This window comes from Hesperophylax consimilis, chromosome 14 (genome assembly GCF_061612785.1).
Source record: "Hesperophylax consimilis isolate HC1 chromosome 14, BYU_Hcon_1.0, whole genome shotgun sequence".
Taxonomy (NCBI): domain Eukaryota; kingdom Metazoa; phylum Arthropoda; class Insecta; order Trichoptera; family Limnephilidae; genus Hesperophylax; species Hesperophylax consimilis.
In genome coordinates, this window is record NC_142849.1 from 14,738,485 (window position 1) to 14,758,931 (window position 20,447).

The following is a 20,447-nucleotide window of genomic DNA, read 5'->3' on the forward strand; positions in this document are numbered from 1 at the left end:
TGTGTTATTACCGCCTCACAATCAAAGCTCTATAAATGAAACATTACTGAACGGAGCCGAATAGTAAAAACTGTTTTAGAAAGGTTACAAAATAGGCTTTCAAATTGTTGTATCATAAATAAATATTAACATTTGTAAATATTTAAATTTAGAATGGAAACATGAAAATATTGTAAAAATGACTCACCTGTAATGTTTTATGTAAAAACGATACTAAAATCACGGATAATGTAAAAAAAAACACTTATTTCATCGTACAAATGTACAATAAACAATTCTGTCACTTCACTTTTTGACCATTTCATACAAAATATATTTTAAAAAAAATAATTAAACTTGCGAGGCGGGTCGGCACGTCAAACGGCTTTCTTGGCGTCGTTTTACGATTTGGCGGGTAAAATTTGCTTCCACTGAGTAGGTCTTTTTACGGGTTTCTATGGATAACTTTGAATAGAGATGTGAAGCTTCATTCAATACGAATATTCTACTTTTTGTTTTAGGGATGTCACTAGAAGAATAACGGAGTTATGACGATTTTTGTGGAAACACACGCGTTGACGTGTAAACACGCTTATTGTACTTGACTGCTATCGTTATTTTATCGTGTATATCTGCTTACGTTGCTGACCGGTTAAAGGCAGGACTAATAATATATGAGTGACAAAGTATTTTGGCGACAACCGCCATATGGCTACACAGAGGATCGTATACAGGCACATGTAAACTCGTCGGCGACGCCAGTCTCACGCGTCCAGCCAGATGAGGTTGACGCCACACACGTCGTCGAAGACTTTAGACCAATGCTAAGAACAAAACAGTCAACAAAGAATGACAGCTACAGCAACTGTTTGGTTGTCAGAGAGGTTATGAAAAAAATCTAGTTTTGACGATTCGAGAATTCAACCAACGATGATTGGTGGCTACGCGGTCTTTTGATTTCAAAAGCGACACGTACCGACTGTTTGCGACAAGTTGTTTGTTAACCAATCAAATTTTGGTAAACAGACATCTCAGGACAGTGACAATTCAACACACTTTTGAAAAAACTAAGTTAGGTTAGGTTTATAAGCTAGTTTTTTTTCTTATCACTTTTCAAAGGTGTGTTGATTCGTTACTGTCCCGAGATGTCACAGAACAGAAATTTTGCTGTAATTACCTATAACATAAAAAGCGAAATGTACAGTACACTTTGTCACATTTAAGGCCGTAGTCCCACAGGTCCGTAAGCAATTGACATAAACCAAATGCTGCAAGACCCTGTGCAGAAAATTAAATTAGCTGTAGTAAGGTAATGATCTGCAGCGCAGTTCAGTGTGGAACTTTTCTGTGCAGGGTCTTACAGCATTTGGTTTACGTCGTTTGCTTACCGACACGTGGGACGACAGCCTTAATGTCAGCAATAAGAGATATGTTCAGTAACTCAAACAAAATATGTGTTTTGGTCTTAACATGTCTGCAGTCCAGAAGTCCCGAAGGTATTTAATCATTACACTCTTTACCCAAGCCAATATACCAGCAGAGCCAGAGTGGCAGATACCCCATTCTGAATTGAAAAGTTGCTTCAAATGGCTTAAGCCACGTTTAGACTATATCTGAATTTCCAGATATGTAGTTAAAAACGTTCCTCTTTTCTATCTACTTCCCTTCCCCATTCCCTTCAGCCTCACAGCATACCCCAAATGATGATGCCATAGTCCCAATGACTCCTGACAAAGTTTTTTTTAAATGCTAATACTGCATAAGATAATTATAACAGCGACTATACTTTCATCAGTTACAATATTAATTGCAATCATTGTTTTCATCAGTTACAATAATAACCTGTTATCCTCAGTTAAAATAACTCTAATATCATCAGTTACAATAATAGCTGTAGGTAATCATTGTTACTTCGGTTAATATATTGCATATCAGTTACAATAAAAGCTGTAATCATTATTACATCAGTTAAGATAATCCTCATATCATCAGTTCAGATAATTCTAAGATCTTCAGATAATTTACATAACTCTTACATCATCAGTTACAATGATAACTGTAATCATCATTTCGGTTAAGATAAGTCTTATATTTTCAGCTGTTGCAATATAATAACAGTAACTGTCGTTATCATCAGTTTTGATAATAACTGTAATCATCGTTATCATTTATGATAAAGTCTGCTATGAGCTTTGGCGGTCCCACCTCCAGATGGTTCCATCATCACAAACGCAGACAAGGATGTTCCCATCCCTACTGAGAGAAGTCTGCCTGATGGCCGACACGCACTTTCCATGTTGCAGTGTCGACACTCTTGATAGTGAAGGGTCACCGTTGTCAAGTTCCCAAACAATTGTCTTGCCTATTTGGTTTCCTAGTGCCATGGTCTGAAAACAAAAATATAATAATAAATGATGGTGTTAGTTTGGCTGATGGGAGAATGCGACTGATGGTTGGAGAGAAATAAATTTTGGTAGAAGACGGAGTCAACCGTAAAAAGGCTAGCTTCCTCCGGAATGAAGAGTGGTGTGAAGTGGCAAGCCACCAACAAATGATAATAATATTAAAATGATTTGTATAGCGCCTTTTCTGTACAAAATCACCTCAAGTAATGAACCACACCCTTTCTGCGCTTTGCAATTTAGCTATATTAACAGTAAAAAAACAGAAGTCGATAAAAATAGGTTAGGTTATATAGATTTTTTTTCAGTTTTATTCAAGGTTCTGTAGAATATATATACAACCAGTAACAAGTGGAAAAATATATTGTGGTTACAGTCTCACCTTTTGTGCAAAGTCAATAGCGAATCGGATGAACCAGATTTCACACTCCTTGTAGTCGAAGCGGTGAATGAGGGTGGCTGTGTTGTCTCCGGGCCGCAACTCCTTGTCCTCTAGGCGACCTGGCTTCCAGCAGACTATGGCGTTTTCACACGACTGAAATTTTTTTAAAATTTTATATGGTTTTATCCCCAGCCAGGCTTTTACAAGAATTTTAAGAACAGAATATAGTGAAATATCGAAAATTAATATTAACGTTCTTCATAATATTATACAAAAATACAAGTCGCTGGAGATGACACAGATACTTACCTGCTTTTTTATAATTATGTGAATACGGAATTATTTGTTTTATAAATATTTCCTATTATTTTAAAACATAATTTTATAATTTGTGGTCTTAGCCGCATAATAGAGCATGAGTATACCCACGAACTGGCGATGCCTGTTGTGTGGGATTTTTTGATATTGTACATGTATGCATCCTATTGTACTATATTTTTTGTTTAATTGTATAATTTTAATTTTTTTATCTTATATCTACATATAAGATAAAAGAAATTGTATTTGTTCCTTTTTACTGCTTTTGCAGTTTGTCAGCAGGTACTTTTTTTTTACAATTTAAACCTGACTGATTTTGCAGTTTGTCAGCAGGTACATACAAACAACACTCCATTCAATGACACGGTTAAGTTAATATAACAGAATAGAAAAAAATAAAAATATAGTTGCAGTATAAGCGTTATATATCAGACAAGTACAACTGAAACAGTCACATCGAAAGAATATCCATATTTAGCATACATAGGTAGGTAAAATTTACTATATATTTTTAAGTTCCATTGTGAATTCCAATTAGCTATACAAGGGCCTCAATACATATCATCTGTGTACAATAGCCATTTTCTTAGATTATATTTGACTTTAGTGGTACATAAGGTATTATTTTTGATTAACATTGGTAGATTATTAGATATCTTGGGCACAATGTAGTTTAGAGTTCTTTCTCCGTACTTATTGGTACATTTCGGAACCACTAATCCATCATTTTTAGTGAATCTTGTGTTATGTTTATGATAGACTCTTTCCTTATACAAGGAATCCGACGATATAATTCGTTTACTTTTGATATTCTACAATAATAATCCTCTAACAGGTAAAACATTCAAAGACTTGTACATTATTTTGATGTTACTTCTGTGTGCATTTGTGTATTTATGGATTAATAATTTAATAATGGAGTTTTGTAACGTTTGTATATATGTACCTTATATTTTTTTTACATGAATGTCCCCAAGACGTAATTCCATGTAGGATAGTGGATTCGGCCAGAGATAAGTAGATTAATTTTAAGGTACTTATAGGCACGAAGTATTTTATTTTATAAATCCTACTTACTATGTAAGAAAAGTAGCCTGTAAACGTTTAAAAACATTAGTAATGTCTACATCCCATCTCATGTAGCAGTCAATGGTTACACCCAGATATACATGTTTTTCGACAAATTCAATGGTTCCACAGCAACAGGGCTGTGCAACATTTTTACGTATGCAGTCAAATGTGTGTGTATGTAGAGAATGCGTTTCCTTATATCTGGCGAGTGGAGATCTTATGTGCATGATTTTAGTTTTTTTAGCATTTATTATGAGGCACGCGTCATGAGACCATTTCAGTAGGGCATTGAAATCAAGCTGCATAAGGTTCATTGCAGTAATCAGGTCTTCGTGTGATATTAAGAGTGTCGTATCGTCTGCATACACAAAATGTTTAACGAAGGAAAACAATCTACTCATAATTGAAACGTATATAATATAAAGGGTTGGCCCTAAAATTGGCCCCTGTGCGACACCTGTTGAGATATTTATTTTTTTGCTAAATTTTTTTCGAATTTTTACTGATATTTGTCGATTTGTTAGTAAATTTTTTAATAAAACTAGCAACTTTCCTCTGATTCCTATTGCCTCTAATGTTCCTAGTAGTTTTTTTGTATCAATGGTATCAAATGCCTTCGAGTTATCAATGAACAAAACCAAAACATGTTTTTTAAGATTTGATTCGTGATTAATGTGATTTGAAAATTCCCGAAGAAGCATTTCCGTGCTTTTTTTCTTCTGAAATTCCTACCGGTTAGGATCTAATAAGTAGAATGATTCTAAGTATTTATTAAGTTTTATGGAAATGTATTTTTCAAGTATCTTTTCTAGGGCTGGTAAAATGGTAATTGGTCTATAATGTTGTATATCTGAATGTTTGCCACCTTTGTAAATTGGCCTAATGATGCTACTTTTAAGTTTATCTGGTATAATCGCTTGTTCTAAAATTAATCGACCAATTGGGTTATATATAACAGGTCCTAAAATATTAATATGTTTTTTTAAGTCACACATTTGAATGTTGTCAATCCCTGGTGACTTTGAATGGTTTATTTTGCTAACAATAATAACGATTTCTTGGCAGGTAGCTCTAGGTAGGTACATACTATGTTGCACTTCTATCGGTTTGACGGTCGATGCTAAATATTCACATTTATGTATCATAGAGCTAACACTATTCCTGAAATTTTTACAAAGTTATTTGCTACTGTTTCTTCATTGTTCGTGTTTAACATATATTTAGATATTGTTTCGTCACAACTACTTTTAGATTTGCGTCCTAATATATTATTTATTTTTCATCCCAAGTATTTTTTGTATCTCTGAAACAATTTTTGAATTTATTGTTAAAAAAGGTAGACTTACATTTGATAATTTTTTTAGTAACCTGATTTCTAAAAGTTTTATATCTGTACCCGAGAAGCATACGGATGCAAGTCCAAAATTTGAAGAAATGAGTTTTTGATGAAGACATGAAGTAAATTATCATGTTCATTAGTGGCAGAAAGATGCAAGCCCTATCTTGAATATTTATGGTATTTTCAAAAATATTATAAGGATGCAAGAACCATTAGCACATTCACACCGTAGAAGCATAAAGATGTACATTGGACTTGCATCTTTCTGCCTCTAACATTACTACGCTTTCCATGGAAGTAAACATTCGAATGTAGACTCAAGTCCATTTTGCGTCCTTCTGCCTCTAATTTCTATGTTTTCTGTGGAACTAAACAGAACAATCCCAGTGCTCTCATCATTATTTATTGCATTCCTACAATAAATAATGATGAAAAAGAGTATTTCCGTGTATGAATGTATGACGAGGCTCAAGAAACAGAATTGTTCTGAAGAGACTGATGGAAACATAGGTGGTGATATTATTATTGAAGACCTGACCATGTCACTTACTTATTTATTTACTTACATTTACCTTACCTCATCATTATACTACTGAATGGACTATATAGGGATGGAAAACAGGTGGCAAATGAAGTAGCTTCTTGCCTCTTAAAGTGGATATACAGCGATATGGGGAATAACGTTGAAGAAATAACCGTATGGTCTGACAACTGTGCAGGTCAAAATAGAAATATAACAATAGCCATATCCTACGTATGGCAGGTTTTATAAAAAATTAAAAACCTCAAGATCATTCATCTTAAATTTTTATTACCTGGAAGTAGACTCTGTCCATTCAGCGATTGAAAGGGCAAAAAAATTACCCAATTCCAAATATTTTACCGCACGACAAAAAAAATTAACGGGAAAAATTCATCAGATATTGCAAAACTAATAATCAGTACATTGTACACTCAATGAACTTAGAAAATTTCAAATATTTAAATTCCCTTTAAAACTGGTTCACAATCACCTTTTGTATATCGAAAGAAGAACATGAATGGTAAGGGTTTCCTAATATCAACGGTATTATGGCTACGAGCTGACGTAAATGTGTCGGGGATGCTACTGTATAAAAATGGTTTTCAGGAAACTGAATTTAAATATTATTATATTAGAAGAAAAAGGAGAGGTGTTTTGAGCGGTGACCGGATAAATCATCAAAATGATAATTCATGATAATTTCCCATTTTTAAAAAGTTATATAGAGTCATGAAAAGTGATGGTAAAGTGAAGAACAAAATCTCTATTAACTGGGTTAAGTGGGTTAGGTTAGATTTAATTTATTTTTTTCATCGTTTCTAATGACTTTATATCACATTTTAAAGGTGTGTTGAATTGTCGATTTATCATGGAACCGTTTTGAGCACCCCGGAGGTATTGCCCCAGGTAAATACAATTCCAATCGCATTAAATACACCAAATTTTGGTGTCCTACAAAAGATGTTACAGTGGGTACCAGAGCCACTGCACTTTTTTTACACTTATTTTTTTTTAATCTTTTTTTTCTCTGTCAGATGACGAAGATATGGAAAATACCAATAATTTTTAAAAATAATTATAAATGAATAAAAAAATATATAAATAAAATAGATATTTATATATACCGGTTATATAGTTATTATTTTACTTCCAAATGAAATTTCAACATTGATCTATTTTATTTATATTTATATTTACCTAGTAAATATAAATATCTATTTTATTTATAGGGAAATATAAATATAAATAAAATAGATATTTATATTTACCTGTTATATAGTTATTATTTTACTTCCAAGTGAAGTTTTCAACATTGATCCCTTTATAATATACCATGTGTCATACCAAAATATTCAATATCATTTTGAAGCAGAAGGACTCAAGTCCACAATGCTTTTTTTAAAACATTTTTTTTAGGCTTTGCATATAAAATATTTTATTTTATTTTCTCATTTTCGATACAAAATTAATTGATTCAATAGGATAAAAAATAAAAATCAATTATCATGAATATCCGCAGAAGTTATGAGACCAAACTTACAGAAAAAAAAGTATTTTGGCTCTCCTGAACATTTAGCTTTTTGGACTTGCATCCGTATGCTTCTCGGGTACAGATATTCTAATTCAAATAATTGATTGGTAGGAGAATTCTTCCACTTTTCGTATAGTGAATCTTTTTTTTAATGTTTTCTAAGATATCCGGAGTTATCCAAGATTTTATAGCGAGAGGTCTGTTTTTAGTTTTAAAATACAAAACTATTTTACTTTGTTCATACAACTCCTTAAAATTCTTTTTAATTTTACTGTATAATATATTGCACTCTGTTCCTCCAACAAGCTATGCCAATTAAAAATAAGAATATTTTTGTTGATTTTGTTTTGAGATAAAATCGAAACATTCTCCCCTTGTTCTGAAGCTTTCTTCTCTGTACCATATTTAAAATTAACTGCGGTTATAAAATGGTCCGCTAAAGTGATATTTTTACTCACATATGATGAAAAAACATCGGTTTGTTGGCAACCGTTGTTAAATCGGACAAATATATGATCTAAACAAGTATGTAAGTGTAACTTTTCCCATTACAATTGCCTCTCTTGTTACGTCGCAGATGCATCTACTTAAATAATTATCAGACATTATATTTTTGTATGTTATAATGAGTGGGTTTTGGCAATTCAACAAGTCTAGGTTAATATCTCCTACAAGCAAAACATTTTCTTTTTTATTTATGTTAGATAGGATTAAAGATATTTCCTTGAGAAATTGGGGTTTGCTGGAGTTTGGTGGGCGGTATATTGCTATTATGTTTAAGATATTCTCGTCTAGAAGTGTTGTAAAGCTAAGCACACATTCAAATATATAATGAATAAGATTAAGAAAGGATACTCATATGGTCGAGTCCGGCCATATCAAGAGTCAAAATAATAAAAGTATGTATGAATGTGAAAGAAGCAAGCGTGTGTGTGCCAAAACAGAGTTGTGTGGCGGTCCAAACTCTCTGCCTGCCCCTACGGAGAAACGGTCTTATGATTAGTTAGTTACATATAACCTTACCTTGGACAAAATCAGATCACCCATCCACTTAACGCAATCGACGTAATTCCTGTGGATGTCTCTGGTAGAGAAGTCAGGAAAGTGCTCCTTGAGAGAGTTGAAGGGGCGGGAGCTCCGATGAGGGTTGAAGTTGTAACTCTGCTTGATGGCCTCGTGCATTGACGGCTTGTCCAGCCTCCACAGCTTCAGGGAGTGGTCCATCCCGCAGGACATTATCTTCTCACCGTTGATGTCAAAGTCCTGACAATTTTAGAAAACAATTCAACTCAATTTACAATCAACGAAAATGAAAACAATACTTAGACAAAGAAGCTTCATACAACAAAGGAGCAAAGCTTTTTAATTATTGGATAAACTGTACAAAATAATAAATTCAGTCAAACTTGGTTATAACAAGCACGAGGGGACTGACTAAATTTGCTCCTTATAGCCGTTACTCGTTGTATCCAAAACAGGTTTTTTAAAAGTCATATGCCTACCTCTACTATCAATATATTCTCAAATGTACAGTATATTTTCAAAATATGAGTAAGTATTACTTATTAAAAAAATATGTTTTTATTAAACAAATTTATAATCAATGCTTTTTTTAAAGTTTGCTCTTTCATGCTTCTCAATTTCCTCCTCAAAACAATCAACGCATTATAACTATCATCACCTGGTTCAGGGCTTCCAAGAAAAATATCACTAAATTATCTATTTCTTATCACTAGATTGTGCCGCTTGTAAAAATCTCACTTGTCATAAATAACTACTGTTATGGTTTTGTTATCGAGTGTTATAGTTTTCGGCTGTAAAATTTTACTTGTCACAAACCAATGATTCACAACCCGTGGCCCAATTCGTGCCATGTCAATTTCATACGGCCCACTTGGTTATAGAGAAAAATCAAAACGCTTAGGGTAATTCTTGAAAACCCTGGCTGAGAACATTTTTTAATAGAGTTTTGGTTAAATTACGCTGCATGTCCTAAATGGAACTAAATTTGAAGAACCAGTTTGCATAACACCAAATTCTAAAGAATTAACAGAAACCGTAAATGTTGAATTTCGCTGTGAACCCGTCCCCCCAACGAAAAAAAAAATTGACTTGTAGGTTGCGGGCTGTTTGAAAAATAGGCAAAGCGGCTCCTCTGCTGAAAAAGTTGTGCATCACTATCATAAATTTACCCCGTGCAGGGATGTAGGTACTCGTAACTAAGTACCTTCATAAACATATTTATTTGATTTTTAAAACAAAATTGACGATGAGTTGTAATACAAAAGACGTAAAAAGGGAACAAATTTGCAAAGCCCAAATTTCGCATGACTTTCACAAATTTTATGACAATATTACATTGTGCCCGATGGATAGCAATGTTTCACATTGCGGACAATCTTACACAGGCAGTGCCATAAAAATAACAATCCGTTCTTAACGGGATAGGAAATTTCCGCCAGCCGCCGTTGTGCATTGGGCAGCTAACAGCAGCGCTATACCGCCCCTTTGTTTGTTACTACTTACTTCGAAAATAATTATTCCCAATTATTTGGTTTTTTTTTCAGACCCAACGGCCCATTCAAGTATTCAGAAATTTTGTTGACAAAATTATTTGCACGACATATCAATTGAATCGACCTCGTTATAACAGCCAACAATTATATGAAGATAAGCCTGAACTAAAATATTGTGCTCATCAAAGCCGTGAACTCACTATTGTCGAGATCTTTATAACTAAGTTCAAATGTACTAATAAATTTCATAAACATTCACTTATTTATTTTTAAGAAGCTGTTGTTGAGTTACCTTTATTAGAACATAAAAATAATATTTTAACCACTCGGAACATTAGAACGTCAAAAGACGTAAATATGATAATAGCGGTCAAGACATTAGTACGTCTTTTCACGTAAACGCGCGAGATTTTACAAAAATCGATTTATTTCCATCACTAGTATACGGATTGCCATGATTTAAAAAACAGAGTATCGATAATGAATAACGCTACGCGTCTGTATTCAAGAATATCTATGGAATGTAGAGGTGCATTATCTAAGTCGATTGGATCTGTCATCTTGTTCGTTCATAATTTATTGCGTTTCTAAATAATTTATTAAAAATATTTTAGTTTGGACGGTTAATATTTTGAGGTGACTAATAGTTTTTAATTATATTTCTTCAATATATAAAGTGTTATTTCTTTATGATACTCAGAAAAAAGTACATTTTTCACAGCTTTGAAATAATGGTCAGCGATTTTTACATATTTTTGACGTTTTCAGAAAATGTATATTTAGAAACGCAAATATTTACGTATAACAAAAGAATACGATAGTGAATTTCATAATCTTTCCAAAACATTTTTTAGAATGAGGCTACGTTTCCCAAAACGTGAGTTATGAAGCTTTTAACAAAACTCGTGAATAACACAAAAATTTTCACGTTTTGACAGTTCGCAAAGGAACACAAAGTAAATAAAAGTCTTTTTCTGAGAGGTTAAAATCCAGACAAAGAATAAAGTACCTACCTACCATTAATAATATTTTAGCAGACAATTCTATATTTAAAACTAGCTGTTCCCTGCCATGCGTTGCTGTAGCTCAGTCTGCCTGTGTAGATAGAGTGACATCTATATAATATAGGTAGATAAATACATATGTTTCAATCCATTTATTTTTCTAAGTAAGTAAAAAAAGAAAAAAAAAACTGTTCTCCATAATGGTATTCTGTATTATTTGTAAAACATTTATGTACTACAGATATAATAACTATTTTATTTATATTTATTTATATATGTACGTAAACTTTTCAATGTCACATAGTTAATGTAATAACACTAATAACAATGTATGTAAAAGCCCAATGGGCGTTTAAATAAATAAATAAAATAAAATAAAATATGTGTATTTGAATGCAAAGTTGTGTCAAAATTTCAAAGCAATCGGTGAAGAACTTTTGGAGATTTAAGATTTTAAACAAACAAACATTAACATTTTTATTTATATATAGAACAGAGTACATTATGTAGATTTTTTTTTAAAGTGGAATAATGGAAGTCACATCCCGTGATTCTCTACTGATAATAATTGTAGATGTGTTCAACTGCACAGAATATAGTTACAAGAAGGCTATAATAACATACCTCAGTAATAATAAAAATTAAGTTTAGCATAATACCATTCTTCTGTATGGGTTCTGTATAATTTTAAATGCAAATTTTAATATTGATTACTCTTTCACTGAACTGTTATGTTCATATTATCAAAAGTTTGTAAAACTCTTATGGGCGTATAATAAATTAAATTAAATTTAAAAAAACATTGGGTTAGCTTATTGTAAGCATTGTAAAAAAAACATTGTGTTTGGTTATTGTAAGCTTTGTAAAAAAAAGACTGCGACTTACAGCACTCAAAACTTCATCTCGATGTCCCTCCACCCCCCCAAAGATGGCGATGCAAACATCCGTCTGAATGTTGGTCAGGCGGAGAGCATGATCCTTGGAGGCGGACAGCAGCAGGTTCGGATCCTTAGGATGGAACTTGACCTCGTTGATGGCGTGACCGTGGCCGATGAAGTGCTTTATGCAGGCTTGTGCTGTGGGGCTGAAGATCCGGACCACGCCACGAGAGCCAGCCACGGCAAGGAGTGGGTTCCCGGTGTCTTCCTCGTACGACCAGGCACACGTGTAGTAGTTTTCATCAGCCTAAGAACGGGAAGGACAAGAAAATAACATCATTACTACAAATGAGCATTTTCGCCCAAGTTTATACATTGCGTTTTTGTCATAACCTACGATTTTAATTGGTTTTTTCATGGTTATGTAAAATATAAAATTGAAAAGTTGTATATTTTTAACATGCAAATTTATAAACACATTTCTGTCGGGTATTGTTTTCACCATTAAGTCTGGGCGAAAATAAAGGTCCCGTCGAATTTCTTTAATTTGTTTTAAATCACTATATCTTCGAAAATAATTAAAATATTTTAGTAAAAATTTCTACATAGTAACTCAGCATACCCAAGCTATAAAAGTGCTAAACGAAAATCGAATATTATTTGAAATGCAACTCAATTAACCTTGTAATATGTTTATTACGATCCGCCTATCGGAATTTGCTTTCTTTAAATACGCCCAACATCTCTCGCTCGCTTGCACATAAGAGTTGAGTGGGTGCGGAACGGAGAAAGAGATTCGAATCATGTTTCACAATCATAAAAATCCTCATTCTAGGAATTGAATAATTTCACTAACAAATAATATACTATCCTTTTGTTGAAATACTGATCTAAACGAAAGACACGAAAATAAATTTAAAGAAAGACTTAGGCATTACGATTCGATAATTATGTACATATAGTTAGGACCTTTACAAAGAGATTGATATATAATATTCATGTAAAAACATTGAATAATTCCGTCTTTTCTGCCATTGAAATGAGGCCGGCGCAAAAGGTAGAACTATCCTTCCCGGCCTTAAGCATCAATCGACCGAACGGGTAGAACTACCTTTCCCGGCTGAAATGTGTTAACATACTTTATTTAGTCAGTTAAATACAACTGTCAAACTTGTTTATCCTTTTTTTTGTTATTTGTTTTTGGGGTGTTATGCCGTGTTGCGCTAACTCCTTCTTTAGCCAACGTTTCCGACAGCATTGCAGTGTCCATCATCAGGGCAGATGTGTTATTTGAGGTTGTGGTGAAATGTGAGCTTATGTATGAGGTTGTGATACCGTGTTGCCAGCTCCAACTCCCTGAGCTAATATTAACGTATAATTTTTTTATGTTTATATAAAGTGGTTGTTTATCCTTATATCAAACGGTAGTTTGTTTTTACCATGTCCCAATAACTACATTCAATTAAACAATGTCTGATTTCGTAATTAATTTTAGATACGTAAGATTAAATTTGTGGTGCCTTAAATAGCTTAAATGATAGATTTTAGGGAACTATTACAGTTTTTACATAAATTTGGACCAACATTGAAAAAAATCTTGTTGAACATCTCTGATACAGAAACCGTTACATCCATTCCGTGACTATATTTGTTCATTATATTTTTTTACTTAGAAATAGTAAAATTTAATATGCAATTCTATTACATAACTGAACTGCCCCAGCAACAATATGTTGTTGAATATGTTCACTTATTCGGAATAAGTATTCCGGTACAAGAGAAGTACATATAATATGGTAGTTAGTGCCAACATTTCTGACTTCTAGTAATCTGGTATTAGTGGAAACATATAATGCTGCCTTAGTGCTTGTACGTTCAATAGACCATTTAACAAATTTTACAGGAGACGTTTTTTTTGTTTTCACAGGCAAATTCTCAATTTTGGTCATTTCGTTTTATACGTAAGTGTAACAGGAAATGTTTAAAGATTATTTTTCGAAGATTGAAGCTATAATATGCCCATATTAAGACTTTATTTAATGGTGGACGTTGAACATGGCTTGAAAATGATGAATAATTATTTTGGATATTGAACATATCGTCTGGAGATTGAACAATTTGGCTCCCATAAGTTTGAGGTATTTTTTGTTCAATTAGCTAATTAGTGGTAAATTGTATATACAGGGTGATTTTCAGATTTCAAACACTTTACTTTTATCTTAGGTAGTAGTTGTCTTGAAGTATTACTTTCAAAGATACAAACAGTGTCCTTGAGGTGATTTTTCACAAAAACTGCTCTATATAAATTATTCAAATATTATGTAAGTTTGAAAACAATGTACAAGTATAAAGGTACCGACCGCTAATATACTACTATAGGCTGTCGGTGCATGCGTGATGTGAGATATTCTTACATCGTACGTATTACGGCCTCCGTGGTCTAGGGTTAACGCTCTTGACTGGAGATCCAGAGGTCGCGAGTTCAAACCCCGGCGTGTGTAAGTAAATTTTATTTGATTCATTTGTATTATTATTTCATAAATTATTCATTTAAAATAACATGACGGTGTAAAGACCACCATCAGAATTGAAATGGCTTTAGCCGTGTTTGGTGACCAGATCTGAATACGTACTTACTTACCTTCTCTCTTCTTCTTCCTCCCCCTCCACACTAACTTCAGCCTCACAATATAAGAATATACCTCAATTGGGGATGCCATAGTCTCACTGGCTCCAGATGGTTGGGAGCAGTTGAGACTGTGTGCGGTATTCCATTAAAAAAATTTTGAGTGATATCTTCTTCTTTCGAAAGGTCTTATTTGCCGTGAGCTTATTATTTATGTTGATTATTGTAAGTAAAATATTATTTTTTTAAATACTTTCAGCTCTTAAAATCCTAATATTATAATATCCCGCGATTTGGGTTATGGGTCTGCACTAGTATGACAATACATTTATTATTGTTAGTCTTGGGCCTAGTTGGTTTTATTGTAGTTCCTGCATACGAATTTATTGATTGTCTAAAAGACAAAAAATCGGAACCTTTTAATTGAATGAATTCAAAATTGAAAGATCTGGACTTCGTTTTTATCAGCGATCTCAGCAGTGATAACGGACTAAATATGTGTCGTAGATGTCTTTCAATCAGACTATGAGGACAGTCCACTTCTTGCACATTTCCATGTCCTGGTTCTTTTGTTGTATTTCTTGAATAAAAATAACTTTTAATGCACTAATATAATTTGTTAAGACTCATTTTAGTTAAAAGCCCTAATTGTGTAAATAAATAATAATAAAAGGAGCACCTGTATATTTGCCTAGCAAATTCAAGAAGTACATGTAAAATGTTGTGAAAAGGCCTATAAATAACCTAATTTTAAGACTTACCTTTTTATTTGAGCTACCGGTCTAAGGTTTAATGATTCTGGAGTCGGTGACGTCATTTATCAGTTCAATAACAGTTTATATTCGCAATTAAACGTATTTTTAGTGGAACGATGCGCAACTCCGGGGATAGTGGGAAGAACATAAAAACCAACATGGCCGCTCATCTTAACTAGCCGACTCCTGATTGGTTGAAAGTGGAGATTGAACTTTCAAGCCCTTAACGTTCGGCGGGATGTTGAACAAATATCTATGAACTTTAAAAAATATATTATATTCATAACGTTGAGTGTTTGAATGTTCAATATCCGGGAGTTTGAACAAATAAGAACTAAAACATTGTTCGGTGAGTGAATATTAGCATTCGAAAAATGCTGAAAATGTCACTTAAAAACCAAAAAATTTGTTTTTTTTTTATCTTCATTAATGCGCAATAGGCTAATGTACATATTGGCATTCATAACTCAGTTTTGCAAAAAAAGGCCTATTGAACATATAAGAACTAGGACAGCGATAAGTGAAATATAAAAGTAACCGAAGTGGAATGCATAAAAATGTACAATTTTTGGCAAAAATGCCTAAATACACCTATTTTCAATCTTTAAAATTAGAATTCTCCAGCTGACTCCATCAAAGCCAGAGTCAAGTTAGTCTATCAGAAGCTGGGCGTAGTGTACAGGGCCTGCAGATACTTTAATAGTACACAACTGCTGACACTGTACAATACACAGAATCCCCAAAGATGACATAGGGTAACAGATGACAGAGAGTTAATGTAATCTATTCAGACAATCTACTCAATAATAATATTACTTCGGGGTCAGCATAGCACTGCAGGAGCTTCAGACCCCCGGCCTCGGGGCACTCGTAGATACTGACGCGGTTGCTTCCCACCACGGCGAATATCTGAGGCTGCCCGGGCCCGAGGTGGTGGACAAACTGCGCACCGAACAATGGCTGCCCATGATCCTCTTTCGCACTACAACTGCAATCAACATATTTATCAGATTAATAACAATGAACTGTACTCGGTTGATATTTACCGAACCGCCACACTTTTGATGTGCTCCGATTATGGAAATTACGTTTCGTTTCAACTCAAACATAGGAAAAATATGCACTTAAATTAATATTTCATAAAACTTTCTTATGTGTAATTTTTCATTTAAAGATGACATTCGATACTCCATATTTTTTCAATTTATAAATTTTACTATTTTACTTCGCCAGACTAGTACCTACCTAACTACCTAGAATATGAATAGATTATTGCAGTATGGAAATCATTTTTAATATTCTTACCATTTGTACCATTGAAATCTCCCCCGACTGAAATCAATGTTTCTTATGGTAATTAAGTAGAAACGAAGTGTAATTTCCTTAATCTGTGCCTATTAAAAGCGCAGCAGTTTAGTTAATATTTGCCAAGATTAATGCTAACATCATTGGCATCCCCACCTATCACTATGGTTTAACTTTGACAAATACATTCTGTTTCGTGCCATTGGTTTTACTATGCCATTGGTTCCCGCTGGAGTTTGAAATGTTTTGCACCAATGGCTTCTTAACCCTAGATAACTAATCGCTCGTCACCTACTTCCCCCCGCTCCCCGACCTCGAGTCTTTAATTACCTTCCTAATTTGAGTAGACAGTGCAGCACGTGACGCGATTGCGGCCACACACATACTAGGACGTGCCCTATGACCATCTCGTCGTCCGCTGGACAAAACTTAGTTGTGACAACAATTTTTATTTTTAAGGTACGTACATTCATATATTCTTATATTTATTGTTAATGTTGGCGAATCTTCTACAATAGAGGCTCCGGTTCCATCTATGTCAAACGTGCGTAAAATTTGCTACCTGTGTCCATCCAAGGCCTGGAGGATGACCAAACACCGTTGCACCAGATGTAGAAAGGCTATTTGTGGTCCACATAATGTTGACATGTGTGGTCACTGTGTAGACTGATATTTTGATATTAATTTGTTCATTATAAACCTTACTTTTGTGCCATGTAACAAGTTCTTACCTTAATTAAATATTTTTGATTTATTTCTAGTGTTTTATTGCGTAGTCCACTCGACGAAAGTGTAGTTACAATGAAACAATGAAAACAGTTTAGTTATCTAGGGTTAAGTAGGATAAGGGGAAAATTATACCCTAAAACAAGGAAATTGGTCTACAACACCACTGTAGCATCCTACCTGAACTACTGCATTAGTGTAATTTTTCTGAGCAATAAAACGCAAGTTAAAAGAATAGAAATAATTCAGAACAGAGGTGAGGTCTATATTGTGCTGTAACAGATATACTAGGATAAAAACAATGCAACGCCAACTCAATATTCTAAGTGTGTGGCAATGTTTGTTCTATAATACCCTAGTATATATATTCAAGTTAAAAAATAAAAGTTACCAGATTATATGTTAAAAAGTGTTAGTATTAACACACTTCAGGCGGGTATCTTTTGCGCCGGCGGATTGTATTGCGATTCGATAATTATGTACATATAGTAGGGACCTTTAGAAAGATATTGGCATATAATATTCATACAAAAACATTGGATAATTTACTCTTTTCTGCCATTAAAATGAAGCCGGCGCAAAAGGTAAAAATACCCTTCCCGTCCGTAAGCAACAATCGACCGAACAGGTAGAAATACCTTACCCGTACGAAGAGTGTTAACCTGTCCGGTAGTATGATCGTACAGGTACGGCGAGACAAAAATAGTTCGTAAGGAGTATGACCATACCCGTACGATAGCGCCTAAAATTAATTAATCATTGAATTTCTTCTGGAGAACCGAAAGTTACGGCCATCTAGGGACAGTTTGTCATAAATTTCAAAAGTTTTTAGCGATTTAGGTATGTTACTACTATTCACAAATAAAATATTCCGTGATGTCACCATCTGTCAGTTGGTAGTAAAAAACATTTTTATTGCGAGCGACGTCTTGTGTGAAGTGAAATTTGTGGTTTTTGTTTGTGTTTACACTGAATAACTTAATCATTTTACATTAAAAATTACCTCACGTGTCTGTTTTCAGTTTGAATACAGTTTGAACAAAAATTCAATAATTTTAATCTTAGTGCTGTGAACTATTTGAAATATTATTCGTTATACTGTTATTATCATTGACATTTTATTATTTTAGGTTATTCATAATTTGGACACCTGTTTTGACAAGACATTGCTGATATTTTAATCAAAAGTGAAGATGAAGATGTTTACGAGGATCTTCATGATTTGCCAATACATTCGGATAGCTCATCCGACGAATCTGATACATCTGATGAGGATGAAACTCTCCCTAGTTGTTCAACATCCAAAAAGAGAAAAGTTGATCATCGTAAATGGGATCAGGTTAAGTTTACGCCCATTATTCATGAATTCGATTCAACTAACTCAGGTATAAGAGCAAATATTCCCGTTAGTGAAAATTCATTGGAAATAGACTTTTTCGAGTTATTCTTCACACTTGATATAGTAAAAATAATTGTCAGTAATAAGTGTTGAATTTTTATGGTAAAAATACAATAGTGTTAGTGTATATAATAATATGTGAAAAAAGTTGTACTTCTCATTCCCCTTGGCATCATTCAAATTGTGGTAAGTGAATATGATTTTTATTAAGTAAAAAAAAAAATCTGCTCCGATTTCGATGGTTAGCGATTTCTGCAAAATTGTTTTTATTTTTTCCTTCTAAATAGCTTAGTATTTGTTTTTTCGTGTTAGTTTCTAAATAAAAATATGTAGTTTTTTTATACATACTCTACGAGGTGGCATTTAAATTTTTCTATATTTTGATTATTGAAAAAACTCCCTCCAGCAGTACTGTTTTCTTTCCAGAAACTCACTACAGGACAGGTTAATAGTACAGTTCATGGCTATCCTACGAGAAGCTGCAACGATTTTAGGCTTCCTAAGAAAAATTTATCGGCAACACAAAACAATATTTATTATAGAGGTTTCAAAATGTTAAATAAACTCACTTTAAATGTTAAGGAAGCCAAAAGTCTTTCAGTTTTTCGTGGGTTATGTCTCAATGCTGTGAAAGATAAATTAAGTTAAAAATTTTAACTTAATTTATTTTTATTTTGTCATTGGTACCTTCCATCCCTCGGATGTAAATAGTTGGCTTTTATAGTAATTAAAACGAATCAAAGTGTTATTTCAAAAAAGATTGACTTAAGCATGGTCAGCGATCCTCAAAGATTACCCATACTTTTAATAGTTATAATACATAACATGAGATTATTGACTTACGTAAATTTGAATGGGGGCTTTACGACTTTTGGAACCTTTTTTCTTCCTCTCTTCCCTTTTCTTCCTTTACTAGTCGGAGTCTCGCTACGTGAGGTGTTATCTGTAGTGGATGCACTTCCGACACTTGACGTTTCATCCTAAACATTAATTTCAGGTTAGTTAACTACCCTCAATCACAACATTTTGAAAAATAAATAAAGCTAATATTTTAATCATTTTTTCCAATGTAATCAAATAACAGAACTCACTGCTTCATTGTCGGAATATTCTTGTAATGATTCCGGCAGCATTTTTTTAAATAATTTGAAGACAGTCGGAGTACTTCCGAATTAAAGAGAAACGTTCACGGTAAAGATTAAATAAGAACAAATAACAGAAATGCATTCGTTGGTATCGATGTTAAGGTATGCATACGTGCAGTGAACTACTTATAAACTGGTATAAATTACGGGCGATGAAAGAGAAATAAGACGATAAATAAACCACTCTCAATTAGACTGAGAAAACCGGTAGAAAACTTAGATTTTGATTTGACAGCTCACGAAAATGCTTCCCCGCGCCAAAACATAATGCTGTTTTCCATAGATATTAAAGTCTTCTTCTTCTTATTTATACACGCGGGCATAAATATACCACTCTCTAGATCGATATCTTCGGGCTTTTTGTATGTAACGGGATTATACAGTACTTAACCACAGATATACAAGCAGCATACAAACAGTACCTACCGTGCGGAGCAGAGCAGTAGACAAGGTAGAGGAAACTCAAGGCCATTTAAAAAAAGATGCGACCATAGACAACATAATTGCTCTCGGCCAACCCTATTCATTCACTAGCCCAAAAAACTATT

General features: G+C 33.6%; 1 protein-coding gene across 1 annotated transcript; it reads right to left on the reverse strand.

The window, feature by feature from the left end:
* Positions 1 to 631: 631 nt before the first annotated feature.
* Positions 632 to 20,149, reverse strand: escl (embryonic ectoderm development protein escl). Its single transcript, XM_089639256.1, has 7 exons — positions 19,846 to 20,149; positions 19,598 to 19,734; positions 16,141 to 16,312; positions 11,951 to 12,250; positions 8,569 to 8,808; positions 2,764 to 2,916; positions 632 to 2,366 (listed from the first exon to the last, which is right to left on the reverse strand). The coding sequence occupies exons 1-7, from the start codon at positions 19,885 to 19,887 to the stop codon at positions 2,163 to 2,165; spliced, it is 1,248 nt and encodes a 415-aa protein (XP_089495382.1). The 5' UTR covers positions 19,888 to 20,149; the 3' UTR covers positions 632 to 2,162.
* Positions 20,150 to 20,447: the final 298 nt, after the last annotated feature.